We start from the raw sequence: 15687 nt of genomic DNA, 5'->3' as shown, positions 1-15687 counted from the left end.
CATAAAGAAAAGAGCTCAAGAGCAGAGGAAAAAAGATTTGAGAATAGTGTGAGACAGCATTTGTCTTAGCTCTGCTACCCAGAAGTTAACAGCAGGAATACCACATCTCTCGGAGGCTTAGAGTGAAACATCTGAGACAGGAAGGGCAGTCTGCCCTAGCCAAAACACAGACATTAATCAGACATAAATAACAACAACAACAACAACAAAAACACCTCTACACTGGAGTTTGGAGTTTATCAATTATCTGCAATGCAGGAGCCATCTTGGGGCTGCAGCATGGCAGAGCCTACAGAAACTGAAACCCAGATGCATGAGTTTGCAGCTAGGAACCCAAAGGAGATTCCTGAGGTGCAGTCATCCAATTTAAAACTGCAATTGTGTGTGTGTATGTATGTATATGTGTATATATATATATATATATATATATATATATATATATATATATATATACATACACTTGTTTTTTTCTTACCATCCTGAGGATAGAGCTACAACCACCTTCCAGACAACCCCACCTATCGGCTAAGAAGGGAAGCTGAGAAACTTTTGAATTCCAACAGAAACAATTGTTCAATTTTCCATTAATATCCTTTTTTATTTTTTTCCTCTTTTACATCTCTACCATTTTTGAAACGAAGTATTTTTCATGCATCAGCTTATTGAGGACTAGGATATCTGAATAGTATATTACAGTTTTGTTGTGTATTCTTTTTATTTTTACTTTTTTCTTCATATATTTTATATATATATTTACTTTATATATATTTTTTCTCTCACCTATCTATTTTTCCGGATTCTCTTTCCCTCTTTTTTCCTGCTAACATCCAACCTTTATTAATTCCTATTTCACTCTTCCTATATTTTTTACTTATATTTTCTCACCTTCTTCCTCTTAAACAGCACATCCTATACCATTTCCGTTCTCTCTGTCCACCATTTGAAATTATAAACCCTTTTGCAAATTTACTATTTATATTGTAGACAATAATTGAACACATCTCTTCTGTTTGTTGTGGAAAAACTATAGACATTTTAATTGAAGCTATTTGATTTAAGGCTGTGTATTGTTTGCATGGGTGCTGTTATTATTGGTCTTCCCCTTAAAGGCAAGGTATCAGAAACCTCAGGGACATAATAAGTCTACAGGGTAGAAACTGTACTGCCTCAGATCCACACTGCTAGATGAAAACACATACAAACAACATGAAGAAAAAACAAGGGAACAAAGAGCCCCAGACATATCAAGATGCTCCAATAATAGAATCTATTAACAACACAGTAGAGGAAATGTCAGAAAAGGAGTTCAGAATGTACATAGTTAAACTGATCTATTACATAAAGGATGATGAAAAGAGTGAAATCAGAGATAAATTTAAGGAGGTTTTATTAAGATCATTTCAATAAATAGAGATTCTGAAAAGTCAAGCAGAAATCCTCAAAACAAAGGATTCAATAAACCAAATTAAAAATTCAATAGAAAGTACCAACAACATACTAGACCACTGGAAGAGAGAACCTCAGGCAATGAAGACAAAATATATTATCTTGAAAATAAAGTTGACCACACAGAAAAGGTGATAAGAAACCATGAAGAGAACTTACAAGAATTATGAGATAATATCAAAAGACCAAATTTAAGATTTATCAGGATAGATGAAGGCATGGAGATATAAATCAAAGGAATCACATCTTTTCAATGAAATGTCAGAAAAATTCCCAAACCTGAAGAATGAAATGGAAAATCAAATACAAGAGGCTTGCAGGACCCCAAATGTACAAAATCATAACAGACCTACATGAAGGCACATTATAATGAAAATGGCTAACATATAGAATAAGGATAGAATTTTAAAGACTCCAAGATAAAAAATGTCAAATAACATATAGGAGGAAACCAATTGGGATCTCAGCTGATTTCTCCACCCAGACCCTCAAAGGTCCTGGAACAACATATATCAAGCTCTGAAAGAAAATGCATGCCAACCAAGAACTTTATATCCAGCAAAATTAAGCTTTATATTTAAAGATGAAATAAAAACCTTCCATGATAAACAAAAGTTGAAAGAATTAACAACTAGAAAGCCTGCACTATTGAACATTTTCAACAAAATATTCCATGAAGAGAAAATGAAAAAAAAAAATTTAAGTGAAAATCAGCAAAGGGAGAAACTACACTAAAGGAATAGTCAATCAAATAAGAAGCCAAGTCAAATTAAAAACCAGAAATAAACCAAAATGACCAGGAATATAAATCATATCACAATAATCGCCTTGAATGTTAATAGCCCAAACTCATCAATCAAAAGACATAGACTGGCAGATTGGATTAAAAAACAAGACCCAACAATATTCTGTCTCCAAAAGACTCACATCACAGGCAAAGATATCCACAGACTGAATGTGAAAGGATTGGAAAAAACATCACTCACATGGATCACATAAACAAGCAGGGGTTTCCATTCTCATATCAGATAAAGTGGACTTTGAGCTAAAGTAATTCAGAAGGGACAAAGAAAGACATTTCATACTGCTTAAGGGAATTATAAATCAGCAAGACATAACACTCATAAATATTTATGCCCCAAAACAATGGAGCATCTATGTACATCAAACAAACCCTTTTCAATTTTAAGAAACAAATATACCCCAACACAACAATATTGGGTGACTTTCACATACCTCTCTCATTATTGAATAGATCTTCAAACAAAAACTAAACAAAGAAACTATAGAACTAAATAATGCAATCAATAACTTAGACTTAACAGACAGATATAGAATATTTCATCCATCAATGAGCAAATACACGTTCTTCTCAGAGGCACATGGATCCTTAGAAGTAGACCATATCTTCTTTTAACTTTATTTATTTATTTTTATGTGGTGCTAAGGATCAAACTCAGTGCCCCACACATTCTACTACTGAGCTACGACCCCTAAAGCTAAGCAAAATAAGCCAATCTCAAGAAACCAAAGGCCCAATGTTTTCTCAGATATGCAGATGCTAATTCACAATGGAGGGGATAAGGAAGAGTAGAGATACTTTGGATTAGACAGGGGGGAATAAAGGGAGAGGAGGAAGTATGCAGAAAGGAAGGATAGTAGAATGAATCTGACATTATTACCCTATGTGAATATGTGATTAGATGAGCAGTGTGATTCTACATGATGTACAACCAGAAGAATGAGAAGTTATATTCCATTTATGTATGATGTGTCAAAATACATTCTACTTACTGTCATGTGTAACTAATTAAAACAAATAAAAATAAATAAATAAATTTTAAAAAAGAAAAGAACTCAAAATTTTAAATATTTATAAGCAAAAGAATAATAAAAGACCTCAGAGAAAAAAGTAGGTCTTATCCTAATCAATTATGTGATACAATATTATTCATGAATGTAGAGTTTTAAAAACTTGTTTTATTTTCTGATTTTTTTCTGTAGCCTCCAGAAGTACAACTTACAGAAGAAGAAGAAATAATCAAATCAAGTCTAGTGGAAAGTGAGCCATTGCCGCCTGAAATTCTCGAAGTCATTCTTTCTGAATGGTGGCTTAAAGAACCATTCCGGTAACTTAATATATAGAGAATTATGCATTTATTGATTTTTGCTTCCTTTATTCCTAAAGGCAAATTGTAGTACAACAGAAATTTGAGAATTTTCTCTCTTTTAAATTCTCACTAGAGCTGCACGTGGGAAAAGCATCAGTGGCATTTTTGAAAAATAATGATGCCAGATTCCCTCTCAAACACTCAAATCAGAATGCCAGGGAATGAGAATGGGACCTGGGCTTTGGTATTGTTTTAAGTGCTGCCCACATGATTCTAGTGCACAGCTGTAGTTGTGAACCCATCTTCTAAGCCCATGTACCCCAGTGATGTGCTGGCCTCTTTCCCTGTAGCCTTTTAACAATTACAGTTAAGACCTCTTCCTCCCTGTCCAGAGCATTATCACTTTACCAAATGCCAGACAGGACTGATCTCCAGGTCGCCAGACTTCAAAACTTCATCTAAATTTCCAAACCAGAATCTCTTGCCTTAATATCCACCATAAGAGAATGAAATGACATTCACAATACTGATTATAACATACGCATATTTGCAATTTACTGTGTCCCCAGGGACTGTTCGACTATATTTTATTCAAGTTAATTTACTTAATCCTTACAATAATTCTAAGGCACAGAAACTTTTATCATCTCATTTTGGAAATAAGAAAACTGAATCATGGAGAAATTAGATAACTGGTTAACTCCATAGCTCCTCTTAGGTCTCTAAAAACTCTTTCACCTTGTCCCTGAATGAAATGAGTGAGTGGGATTATTAATCATCAATTTTTTTTCAAATTTCTTGTTCCTTAAATTAGATCAATAGTTATAGGAAACAGGCAGGTTATCTGCAGGCATATAAGCATGAGTTGCTCTTCATTATTTAGTTCCTGATCTCACACAATACATTAAAATATTTATCTCAACATATAGGGGTATATGTAGATAGAGATAGAAACTGAAACTTTTAAAGTATAAAACCCTAAATAAAAAGCTGAGTATTATGCAACCATTAAAATATATTATAATGAAAATTTTTTATAGCATGTGATGTTAAGTTTAAAAAAGAAGATACAGCTGGGCATGGTGGCTCACACCTATAATCCCAGTGGTTCAGAAGGCTGAAACAGAAGGATGTCATGTTTGAAACCAGCCTCAGCAAATTAGGGAGGCCCTATGCAACTCTGTAAGACCCTGTCTCAAAATAAATAATGGAAAAAGGTCTGGGGATATGGCTTAGTGGTTAAGCACCTCTGGGTTCAATCCCTGGTCCCAAAAAAAAGGAAGACAAAGGAGGAGGAAGAAGAAGAAGGAAGAGGAGGCAGTGAGGATGAAGAAGAAAGCAAAACTATATATAATCTGACAGAGATATGGACTCATGAGGAACCAACTGGAAAGAAAGAAAATGGCAGTAACCTCTGGGATACAGGATTATGGATAATTTTGCCTTTTCTCATGATTTCCTCTCTTTTCCATCTTGTCTACAGTAAAATTTGTTGCTCTTATAATCAGGAAATAAAACAATGTAGAAATGCTATTGCATTAGTCCTGGAGAACTACACTAAGGGCTGAACTAAGTAGTAATAGCAGAAATGGCAATATGAATGCAGAGAAGGTGAGCCAGGACTTGGCCATTATATGTGAGGAGCAGGAAGGAGGTAGAGACCTAAATGTCTCTTACATTTGGCACAGGAGGACTGGTGAGTCTGAGGAGACGTAGCTTGCAAGGGTAATAGTAACTATAACTTTTTATGTATAAATCATACATCATTTCTGAAGGGCATTTGGATAAAGAAACTAGGCAGTTCTAAGAAAAATCTGAATCAAAACTCAGAAGAAAGTTGGGGTGTAGAGGCAAAGACTTGAAAATCATTGACAAAGAAGTGATAATAGAGCACACAGGAATGGAATTGTTTCTCCTACAAGAGACTAGACTAGAGGCATCTCTGAAGAAAAGGACATACATATTATGGCCAATATGTACAAAGTTGCCTACTTAATAGAAAATGAAAATTAACATTTTAGAATTAACATCTTTTAAAATATGTTTTGAGCTGTAGATGGACACAATACCTTTATTTTATTTTTATGTGGTGCTGAAGATCAAACCCAGTGCCTCATACATGCTAGGCAAGTACCCTACCACTGAGCTACAACCCCCAGCCCTTAGGATTAACATCTTTGAAGGCTGAAATTGTCAATCATTCCTAAAAGTTCTGTTATATTAAGAACTTTATGTATTTAAATTTAAATACTTAAAACAAATTTTAGATAAACAAGATAAGCAAATTCTCCCTTCCAAAAGGACCAATGTTGACTTTCTCAACTGAAAAAAAAAGCCAATTTCTCAAAGCCTGATTGTTTTATAAGTACTCCCTAAGGAAAAGTGTGTTCACATTCCAGTAATTTCCATGATCCTTGAAGTTTCATTATACTTGGGCAAATTTGACGACCATTTTTTAATATAATCATCTTACACGTAAAAGCCAGGATGAATACAGCAATAATCATCATTAGTGACAAGGACATTCAGGAAGGAAGGTCTGAATCGTCTCATCAGAAGAAGAAAACTGTCAAAGTTGAGAGTTTCCGTCAATGGTGAGCTAGCCAAGCATGCTCCTTCTATAATAAAGGTGGCATATTTATCAGGCCGGGCACTCCTCCCAGGAAGAGAACTTATCTTTTCCTATGATTTTATTACATCTTTTAGTAAACTTCTAATTAATAGTAATCATCAGCAAACTGATTGGATATAATTTTATATCATAAATATAAGCAGAAGATATTATTATTTTAACACAATTTTATTTATTTTAAAGAAGTACCATGTATACAAGTAGAAATATTAAAAGAAATAAGACAATATGATAAATTTGTTAAACTATTTATTATGCACCTGATATAAAGTTGAGATTTATCAATATATTTTAAAGTTTATAATGTATAGAAATTGACAATATATAATATATATTAAAATCTATAATGTAATATTCTAAATCAATAAAGTAAAGTATGAAGATTTCCACCTAGCTCCACAGGTTTTATACTGGATGGTTTCCCACGGTATCCTGAAGAGGCCTTGTTTCTAGGGGACCATGGATTTTTCCCAGACACTGCTGTTTTTATACAAGTTGATGATCAAGATATTTTTGATCGCCTCCTTCCCTCCAAAGTCGAAAAGTGGAAGCAGAAACAAAAGAAGAAATTGGAAAGGAAAAAACTCATCAAAGACATGAAGACAAAAATCAGAGTATGTATCCAGTACAAATGCATAGGAATAAATCTTATAAAATAGAATAATATCTTGTAAAATATTGAGCATAAGTGGTCTTCATGAAAATGTAGTTTTTTAAAATTTTAATATCATAGTAAGCATGAAAACACTTTCATTAAATATTATGATTCCTTATAATAAGAATTAAGAATTATTCAAGGCTTTTTATTGGGGGAGGGTACTGGGGATTGAACTCAGAGGCACTTAACCACTGAGCCATATCCATAGCCCATTTTTGCATTTTATTTAGAGACAGGGTCTCACTGAGTTGCTTAGTACCTCACCATTGCTGGGTTTGGTTTTGAACTTGCAACCTTCCTGTCTCAGCCTCCTGAGCTGCAGATCAAGGCACTTTTTATATTTAACACTTTAATGCTTTTCTCTCTCCAAGGCAAAACAAGGTAAAATCATTTGAAAATCATTGACAAAGAAGTGATAACAAAACACGTAGGAATGGAATTGTTTCTCCTTCTGGTTTCCCTCTTCCAGATTCAGAAGCAACCTAGACATCACATGCTCTGAGAACTTTAGGGACTCAGGCAGGAAAGCCGATTTCAGGAGCTAGTTCATAACCTCCTGCATTTGCTCTTTCCTTTTCACTCCCCCTAACTCTACCCTGGTTCAGATCCTTCCTGGTTCACACCAGCGCTCCTTTCTGACTTCATCTCTGCACCCATGAGGCCATCCTTCCAGAAACTTCCAGACTAAATTTCCTAAAACTCTATTTTGACCAAGTCATTCTCTCAGGGCCTGAACTTCCCCTCTTCTTCTTGCCCTTGTCTTTGTTTTTTCTCAGCTGGAACAAATGCAGATCGTTCTCTTCAGCAGCTGTCCTGCTATATGCTCCTCCATTCCTCATCTGGAAGTTTCTCAAACCATCCTAACACATTCTTGGTGAAGTTACATGAATCAAACCCTCTGGATTTCTGTTAACTCACCTTACAGTCAGATAATACTGTGTTGATGGATTTAGAGCAGAAAAATGAAAGTATATACTATAGTGGCCACTGGCAGCCATATAATGATTACTGAAACGTCACTGACTGCTAATTTTAGAGAAGGGAGCAGAGGAAAATTAGATTCAGAACATATAAGATGAGTATTAAGTATTTAAAGGGACTCCAGTTTAAAGAGTCCTAAGCCAACTAGCCCCAAAACCTGAGGGGAACCGATTAGTTTTCATGTAAACCTTGGGAATGTGTGAAAGAATCCATTACATTAGATTTAGAGGACCCTAGAAAACCCCTGTGGCCATCTCCAGAATACAAATGCTTCCCTCACATGTACAAATGTATTTTTAGGGTTTCTTTTAGGACATCATATTTTATAGTAAGATAAATAATGACCAAACATTTTCAACAAATTACCTATAAGAATATGTCTATTTTTCCATGTACAAAATTTGCTGTCACCAAAAAAAAAAGCATAATAAATTTTGAAAAGGAGTTCTTAAATTTGAGGACAGGGTGACTGACCCTAAGTACTGTCTCCCTCTGGAGGAAAATAGCTGGTCAAGGGGCCCAGAAACATGGAAACAGCACAATTAGCAGCACTGCATGCTTTCCTGGAAAATTCCCCATCCTTCCACCCTTATATTATCTCCATCTTGGAAAAAAATATTAATACTTAAAGATATTATCATTTTTCTATTAAAAGTTTTAAATATTTCTTTAATAGGATGACAATATTGCCAAAAGAAGGGCTGAACTTATTGCAGAGAAAGACAAAAGAAAAAAAGCAGAGGTAAGTAAATTAAATTGATAAAATTACACATCATTTTTATTTTCCATTTGTTCTCTTTGTTTCTATTCATTTTTATTCCTCCTCCTCCTCCTCCTTTTTCTCCTCCTCCTTCTTCTTCTTCTATTTACAATGACCTTTTATTATATTTGTAATCAGAGAAAAAATGATTACTTCTTAAGAGCAAACCTCTAACAAAGCTTCAATCATATAATTCTAAATGTTAGCATTGAACTATGCTTCTTTTGGTTTTTCATCTTTTTGCATTTCACATTTCCAACCCATGCCACAGAGAGACAGGCTGGGGTTTGGGAGTGAGGGTGTCCAGAGCCTATGGAGTTGAGCTGGAACTGAAATGTTGATTATCTCAGGCTCAGAATGGAGTGATGGTAAGCCTGTGAACCCTTGAAGTCAGACACCTGTGCAGGATTCTCAGCACATCTTTTTCTGTCCATCTGCTTGATTTTTTTAAAGGATAAAGCTTAAAGGTCATGGATTTGTTTTATTTAGAAAGCAGATATTCCCAAGTTGACTTAGTGTTCTGATTGCTACAGTCACGCAACTCAAGGATACAGGAGTCAAAGAGAAGTTGAAATTAGAAACAAGCTATTTTATGAAAGAACTGAGGGTCATATTTACACAATCAGCTTCGAGTCATGCCTCTGACCAAGGCAAATGGTAGGAGAGCACCGGCCTTTCTTTTCCTTCTGGTCTGAGACACCCTTATAACATCTTCTCAAGACTGACCTTCCTATAATCAGATTTCCACCTACATAAAAATGTTCAGCAGAACAGGGGAAGGAGAAAAGAGGAATAACAGAAAGTGTGACTTGCTACAAGTACAGCCACACATGGGCCTGGTGTGGATATGCTGGATTTCTACACAGTGGACTGAAGATAAAATGCACTGTAGCCATGGGCACACAACTGCAGAAGAGGAGCCCACACAGTGGGCTCTGTCAAAACAGAGTGCTCACAACTGAGAATATATACCAAACCATTAGACTGAGGGAGAGAAAGCACGGTCTAAGAACAAGAAGCCTCCTCTTCATTATTTGCCTTGGCCTGACTGACTGACTGACTGCTTTCCTTCCTTCCTTCCATTAACAAATATTAATTGAGCTCTGTGCCTAATATTGCTTCAGATTATGACAAGTAAGCCATGAACAAAATTTTCAGAAATCTCTGGCCTTGTTCCAGTATTCATTCCCTCATCAAACATATCCTAAAGCCTGCTCAGTCCAAGGTGTCATGTTAACATTGACAGTAAAGAAGACAGACCTCCTCACCTGGAATCAAGAACAGTTAACTACATGAGGGCCTGGAGAATCCCAGTGATCCCCTGAAGAATCACTTTAAAAGTCTCAGGAATGAATTACTGAAAGAGGCCAGATTTTGGAGCCGAGCAGACCTAAACTGGACCTACTGACTGTTCTTTGCTGGCTCTTCAACAGTGACCTGTAGCTCTCAATCTGTTGTTGTTTTGTTCTAGCAGTACAACATTGAGCAAGTTACTGAACCTCTATAAGCCTAGTGTTTTCATTGTAAAATGGGAAAAGTTAATAATTTTCAGCCACCCTAATTAATAATAGTTTAATTTTCCTTCTTTGCTACTCTAGTTAAATCTTTTTGTTGTTGTTGTTGTCAATAGACCTTTATTTAATTTAATTGCTTATATGTGGTTCTGAGTATCAAACCCAATGCCTCACACGTGCCAAGCAAGTGTTCTATCACTGAGCTACAACCCCAGCCCCTGAAATTTTTTTCTTAAGAATTAGTTTTCAGGATAAATTCTTTTTTTTTTTGGTATTGACACATTCTTAATTTATGATTTTTCCACTTAACGTTAGAATCGTATGGTTTTTTTTTTATTTTTCATTTAAAGATCCAACGTTCTATTTTATAGACTAAATAAGATTTTGTAAGTTACCTCTCCTAAGGCTTATTCTATTGTAAAATTGGCTGTGTATCCCACATGATTAATTTATACAGCAAACTTTTAGAATACAACTCTTGAGGGGTTTTTTTATTAAAGATGAAAACTATGTACTGACAATTTTTTTCCAATACCTTTAATGAAAATTTCATAAGATATGTCCTGCTACTACCTCAGACAACAAAACATTGAGTGAAATGCAGCACTTGAGGGATCACTTTGTGTGATTGTCATATTGGTTCATGTGACACCTGAGTTGAACCCATCCTGAATCCAGATATACTCTGCTGTCCTGAGCAGAGATGGGGCGGGGGATGGGGTTCTAACCTCTCTATCTCCTATTTGAGCTGCAGAATATGCAGTTCCATGAGTTGCCTTCCCAGTTTTGTCCTCTTGCCCTAAGCTAAAACCTTTGCCTTTATGTCTGATTTTTGAGCAGCACATAAAACATTTTTAATGGGAGAAACCACGTCACCATCCCAAAGTGACTGCGGACATTAATTTTATAGGAAAATATCGCCATCTCGTGGACCTTCAGTCTCAGAATGTGACTAAAGAATGTTCTATAAGCCAAGCCCTGGCCTTTTTCTTCTCTATTCCTCTCTTCAGTCCCTGCTCTCTTCTGTCCACTGGTTCTGATGCCTGGGTCCCTTCTATCAGGTGTTGAGTAGCCAGCAAAAGGAGAAAGCCAGGAAGAATAAGAGCCAGGGAGCAAGTAAGCACAACTGTGAGACTCCACCTGGGTGAGTAGTTAAAAGAGATACATATCCTAAGCATGGAGGGAAAGCCAAAGTCAGGATCCAGAAGAACTTGAAACAAGGTCCAGGACCAAGTGGCAGGCCCAGACCATCTCTGATACCTCCTAGGGAGGAGGCAGTATGTTTAGACCCAAAGGCTAAAGTTCAGAGGACACTTCAGAATGAATCAACGAACAAGGCTTACCGGGGGATATACAGGTTGGAGATTGTGATTCAAGACATTGAAAACCATAGAGTTGATAATAGTCCTCAAAATCCAGAATTAGAGGCACCCTCATTTTCTCAATTGTAGATTTGATGATGAAATAAAAACCTTCCATGATAAACAAAAGTTAAAAGAATTTACAACTCAAAAGCTTGCACTATAGAACATCCTCGGCAAAACATTCCATGAAGAGGAATTGAAAAACAACAATGAAAATCAGCAAAGGGAGGTATTACACTAGATGAAAAACTAATCAAAGGAGAAACCAAGTCAAGTTTAAAAAAATTGGAAAAAATATTAAGGGAATTATAAGAGAATGTGGTGATCCAAATAATTTGCTCCTGTACCAGGGAAGCCTGTGAACTTATTTGTTTTACTTCTCTGTCTTCATGTCTCCCTCTACCTCTCTTCTTTCTAATAACAAGCATTCTGGCTGTAGTCACCACCACTCTCCTGTCCCACTGCCTGCAGAATCAGCCTCCCCCTACCTTCTCTACTAACAGGAAGTTATCACACACTTACTGTGCATCTTATTTTCAGTTTATTCCCTCTGTTTTCTTTGTTTATTTTTGGTTTCAGTATTGGGGATCAGGATCAGGTCCTGTTTATTTTTATAGTTCCTATTTCCCTCCTGAGATTTCTAGTCTTTTAATTACTATAATAATAGTTTACTTCTACTCATTGGTTATAATGATAATAACTGCTTTAAAGTTCTTATTAGGTAATTCTAACACCTGGACTGGATATTTGGTTATTATCTTTATTCATGAGAATGTGTCATACTTTTGTGACGCTTCCTATTTTGAGAAATTTTAGATTATATAACACAATTGTAAATATTATGTGTGGAGATTCTGGATTTAGTTATTTGCCTCCAAAGACAACTGGATACTTTTGTTTTAGCAGGAAAATAACTTGATAAGATTAAACATGTAAACTGCTGTACCTGCGAGGGGTGGCAGCTCAGTTTTTATAGTTCCTGAGCTGCGAATATATGCATGGTTCACGGCTCAACCTGAGGCTCAAACAATATTTACACATTTAATTTAAAATAGCATCCCCTCTCTGGCTCTCTCATCTCCAGGATTTACCCTCATTCTGCAATGGGCCTGGTTGTAACAGCTTCCCGTAGTTGCTTTGTCAGATAATGAACTTTCTATCAAAATTTTAGCCATATGAACCACCACAATTCTAAGACTGTCCTCTGGTAAATGTACAAAATCGGAAGAGTTTACCCTTGTTCATGTGCTTCTGTCCTGTTCTGACTACTCTCCCAAATCTGCTTTTGATTACTCTCCAGAACATTTGAATGAATTAGAGTGAGAAGGAGAGAGAGTCGATTTTGTCCACAGTTTATGGTTATCTGTTAGAGGTTAAATGAATTTATTTCTTCATAATGGAAGCAGCTCTCTGAGACCATGAAGTTTAGAATACATGTCTCTATCATAATGACTAAGAGATACAAGATGTTAGGAAAAAGGCGGAGGGATCAGGGTAGGGGACAATGTCACAGGAAATCAAATTGCCACCTTTAGAAAAATGAAATCTTTTTTCTTTAGGAAGAATTAACTTGTGTGTCTTCCAGAGGATCTGCTGTGAAGATTTTTAGGATGTTAGCTTTTTCAAAAAATTAGCATTGTGTATTATGCTAGAGGTACTAACCAAAGCAATATGACAAATAAAAGAAAAGCATATAGGGCTGAGATGTAGCTTAGTGGTAAAGCCCTTAGCCTGCATGCATGAGACTCATAACCAAAACTTATTTGCATATAATTTGATTCTAAGGGAGTAAACTATAGGTCACCTCTACCAGCCCCTCATGTAATAGTGACATTGGCCACCCCAAAGAAAAAAAAAATGTAAACAATTTCTAAAGGAATTAAATAAAATGTCTAGAAGACATTAGATGCTACAGAACATTGCTCACAGAGAGCTACAATTGCTCTTAATTGGTCAACTTAATCTTTTTTTCATAAAAATAATCAACCAAGGTCACCATATTTTTTTAAAGAGAGAGAGAGAGAGAATTTTTAATATTTATTTTTTAGTTTTCTAAGGACACAAAATCTTTGTATGTGGTGCTGAGGATTGAACCCTGGCCGCACGCATGCCAGGTGAGCGCGCTACCGCTTGAGCCACATTCCCCAGCCCCAATCACCATATTCTTGATGGAAGTTATCAAGAAGAAGGAAAACTAGGACAAAACAAAAGAAAAACAAAAAAAAAACCAATAGGTCATAGAATTAATAGATAACCCAGGAATATTAACCATTTAAAGAGTTCCAGTGGGCTGGTCTCGTCTTCTACGATGCACCTCTACAATGTGCCGGCCAACTCCATCTGGCTCAAGTACCAGCACCCTGGCGCCATCCTGGACTGCACCTTCTAGGATCCAACGCATGCCTGGAGTGGGGGATTAGATCATCAGTTGAAAATGCTTGATTTGAACACTGATCAAGAAAATCTTGCTGGAACCCACGATGCCCCTATCAGATGTGTTGAATACTGTGAATGTGATGGATATTGGAAGTTGGGATCAAACAGTTAAATTGTGGGATCCCAGAACTCCTTGCAATGCTGGGACCTTCTCTCAGCCTGAAAAGGTGTATACCCTCTCAGCGTCTGGAGTCCGGCTGATTGTAGGTTCAGCGGGCAGCAGAGTGTTGGTGTGGGATTTACGGAACATGGGCTATGTGCAACAGCGCAGGGAGTCCAGCCTGAAATACCAGACTCGCTGCATAAGAGCAATTCTTAACAAGCAGGGCTATGTATTAAGCTCTATTGAAGCCCTGGTGGCAGTTGAGTACTTGGACCCAAGGCCCGAGGTACAGAAGAAGAAGTTTACTTTCAAATGTCACAGACTAAAAAAAATAATAATAATATTGAGCAGATTTACCCAGTCAATGCCATTTCATTTCACAATATCCACAATGCATTTGCCACAGGTGGTTCTGATGGATTTGTAAATATTTGGGATCCATTTAATAAAAAAACGACTGTGCCAGTTCCATTGGTACCCTACCAGCATCGCATCACTTGCCTTCAGCAATGATGAAACTACACTTGCAATAGCATCATCATATATGTATGAAATGGATGACATGGAACATCCTGAAGATGGTATCTTCATTCGCCAAGAGACAGATGCAGAAACAAAACCCAAGTCACCATGTACTTGACAAGATTTCATTTACTTAAGTGCCATGTTGATAATAATAAAACAATTCGTACTCCCCAATGGTGGATTTATTACTATTAACAAAGAAACCAGGGCAAATATTAGTTTTAATATTATAAGAATCTGAAAATAATGGAAAAGAGGTTTTGTTTTCTTTTCTTTTTTTTTAAATGAACAATTTCCTAAATGTATGAGATGGTTTGATGGTTTGCTGCATTAAAGGTATTTGGGCAAACAAAAATAAAAAAATAAATAAAGAGTTCCAGTGTCCTTAGAAAACTCAAGAAGAAACTTGCATTTGCAAAATAAAAATAGGATGCTCTGAAAAATCAAAAAGCAAAAAAGAATTCATGAGAACTCAAATAATTTAAGACAAAGATGAATGATAGTTTAAAATGAAAAATCAAAGAAGTTTCTCAAGTATAGAACAAAAAACACAAGAGATAAGAAACATCAAAGAAAGAACTGACGATAGAGTTAATCCAAAAGAGTCAACATCAATGCACATTCTAAAAGAGTGGAAACAGAAAATAAAAGAGGAAATAATGTAAGAAATATCAGAAGTGACGTTTCCAATATTGAAGAGAGCAATGGGTCTTCAAATTGAAAGGGTTTACCGAATGCCAACCAGAATAAATGAAAAAGTTATTAGACATACCCTCACATACCCTCATGAAATTTTTGATTGGCAATGATATAAACAAGATCTTAACTATTTCTAAAATTTAAAAAAGATGTCCACAGAGGAATGTGGATAAGCTTTATGTCAGACTTCTCACTAACAGTATTGGATGATAGAAAACATAGACCACCTTTAAAATTCTAAGTTGAGATGATTTACAACCTGGAATTTTATACCTAGCCACACTATTTATAACATGGGAGATTGAAATTAAAGACTTTCATATATTTAAGATCTTTGAAAATTAGCTTTTCATATATTATATAAAAAAGTAGCCAATTGATATGGTAGATAATGCTGCTTCTGCTTGCAAAACAAATAAACCCCCTGGTAATATGGGGGAGAGGAGAGAGATAAGAAA

At 35.9% G+C, this 15687-nt stretch overlaps 1 protein-coding gene and 1 pseudogene across 2 annotated transcripts in view; both read left to right on the top strand.

Annotated features, from left to right (window-relative positions):
- Window positions 1-15687, top strand: part of AK9 (adenylate kinase 9) — a gene marked incomplete at its 3' end in the record, with an annotated part of 141143 nt that overhangs the window by 106877 nt on the left and 18579 nt on the right. The window contains exons 27-29 of the mRNA XM_081295818.1: window positions 3451-3575; window positions 6584-6803; window positions 8505-8570. Coding sequence (XP_081151944.1) covers window positions 3451-3575; window positions 6584-6803; window positions 8505-8570 — 411 coding nt within the window. The remainder of the gene's footprint in view (window positions 1-3450; window positions 3576-6583; window positions 6804-8504; window positions 8571-15687) is intronic.
- On the top strand, window positions 13901-14738 carry LOC308649917 (mitotic checkpoint protein BUB3-like; annotated as a pseudogene). The gene has a single exon. The product of its transcript is annotated as a mitotic checkpoint protein BUB3-like (transcript).

Source organism: Spermophilus citellus, assembly GCF_964194105.1.
Source record: "Spermophilus citellus genome assembly, chromosome: 5".
Lineage (NCBI taxonomy): Eukaryota > Metazoa > Chordata > Mammalia > Rodentia > Sciuridae > Spermophilus > Spermophilus citellus.
The sequence above is the reverse complement of the archived record's forward strand: the minus strand, read 5'-3'. Positions and strand labels throughout refer to the sequence as shown.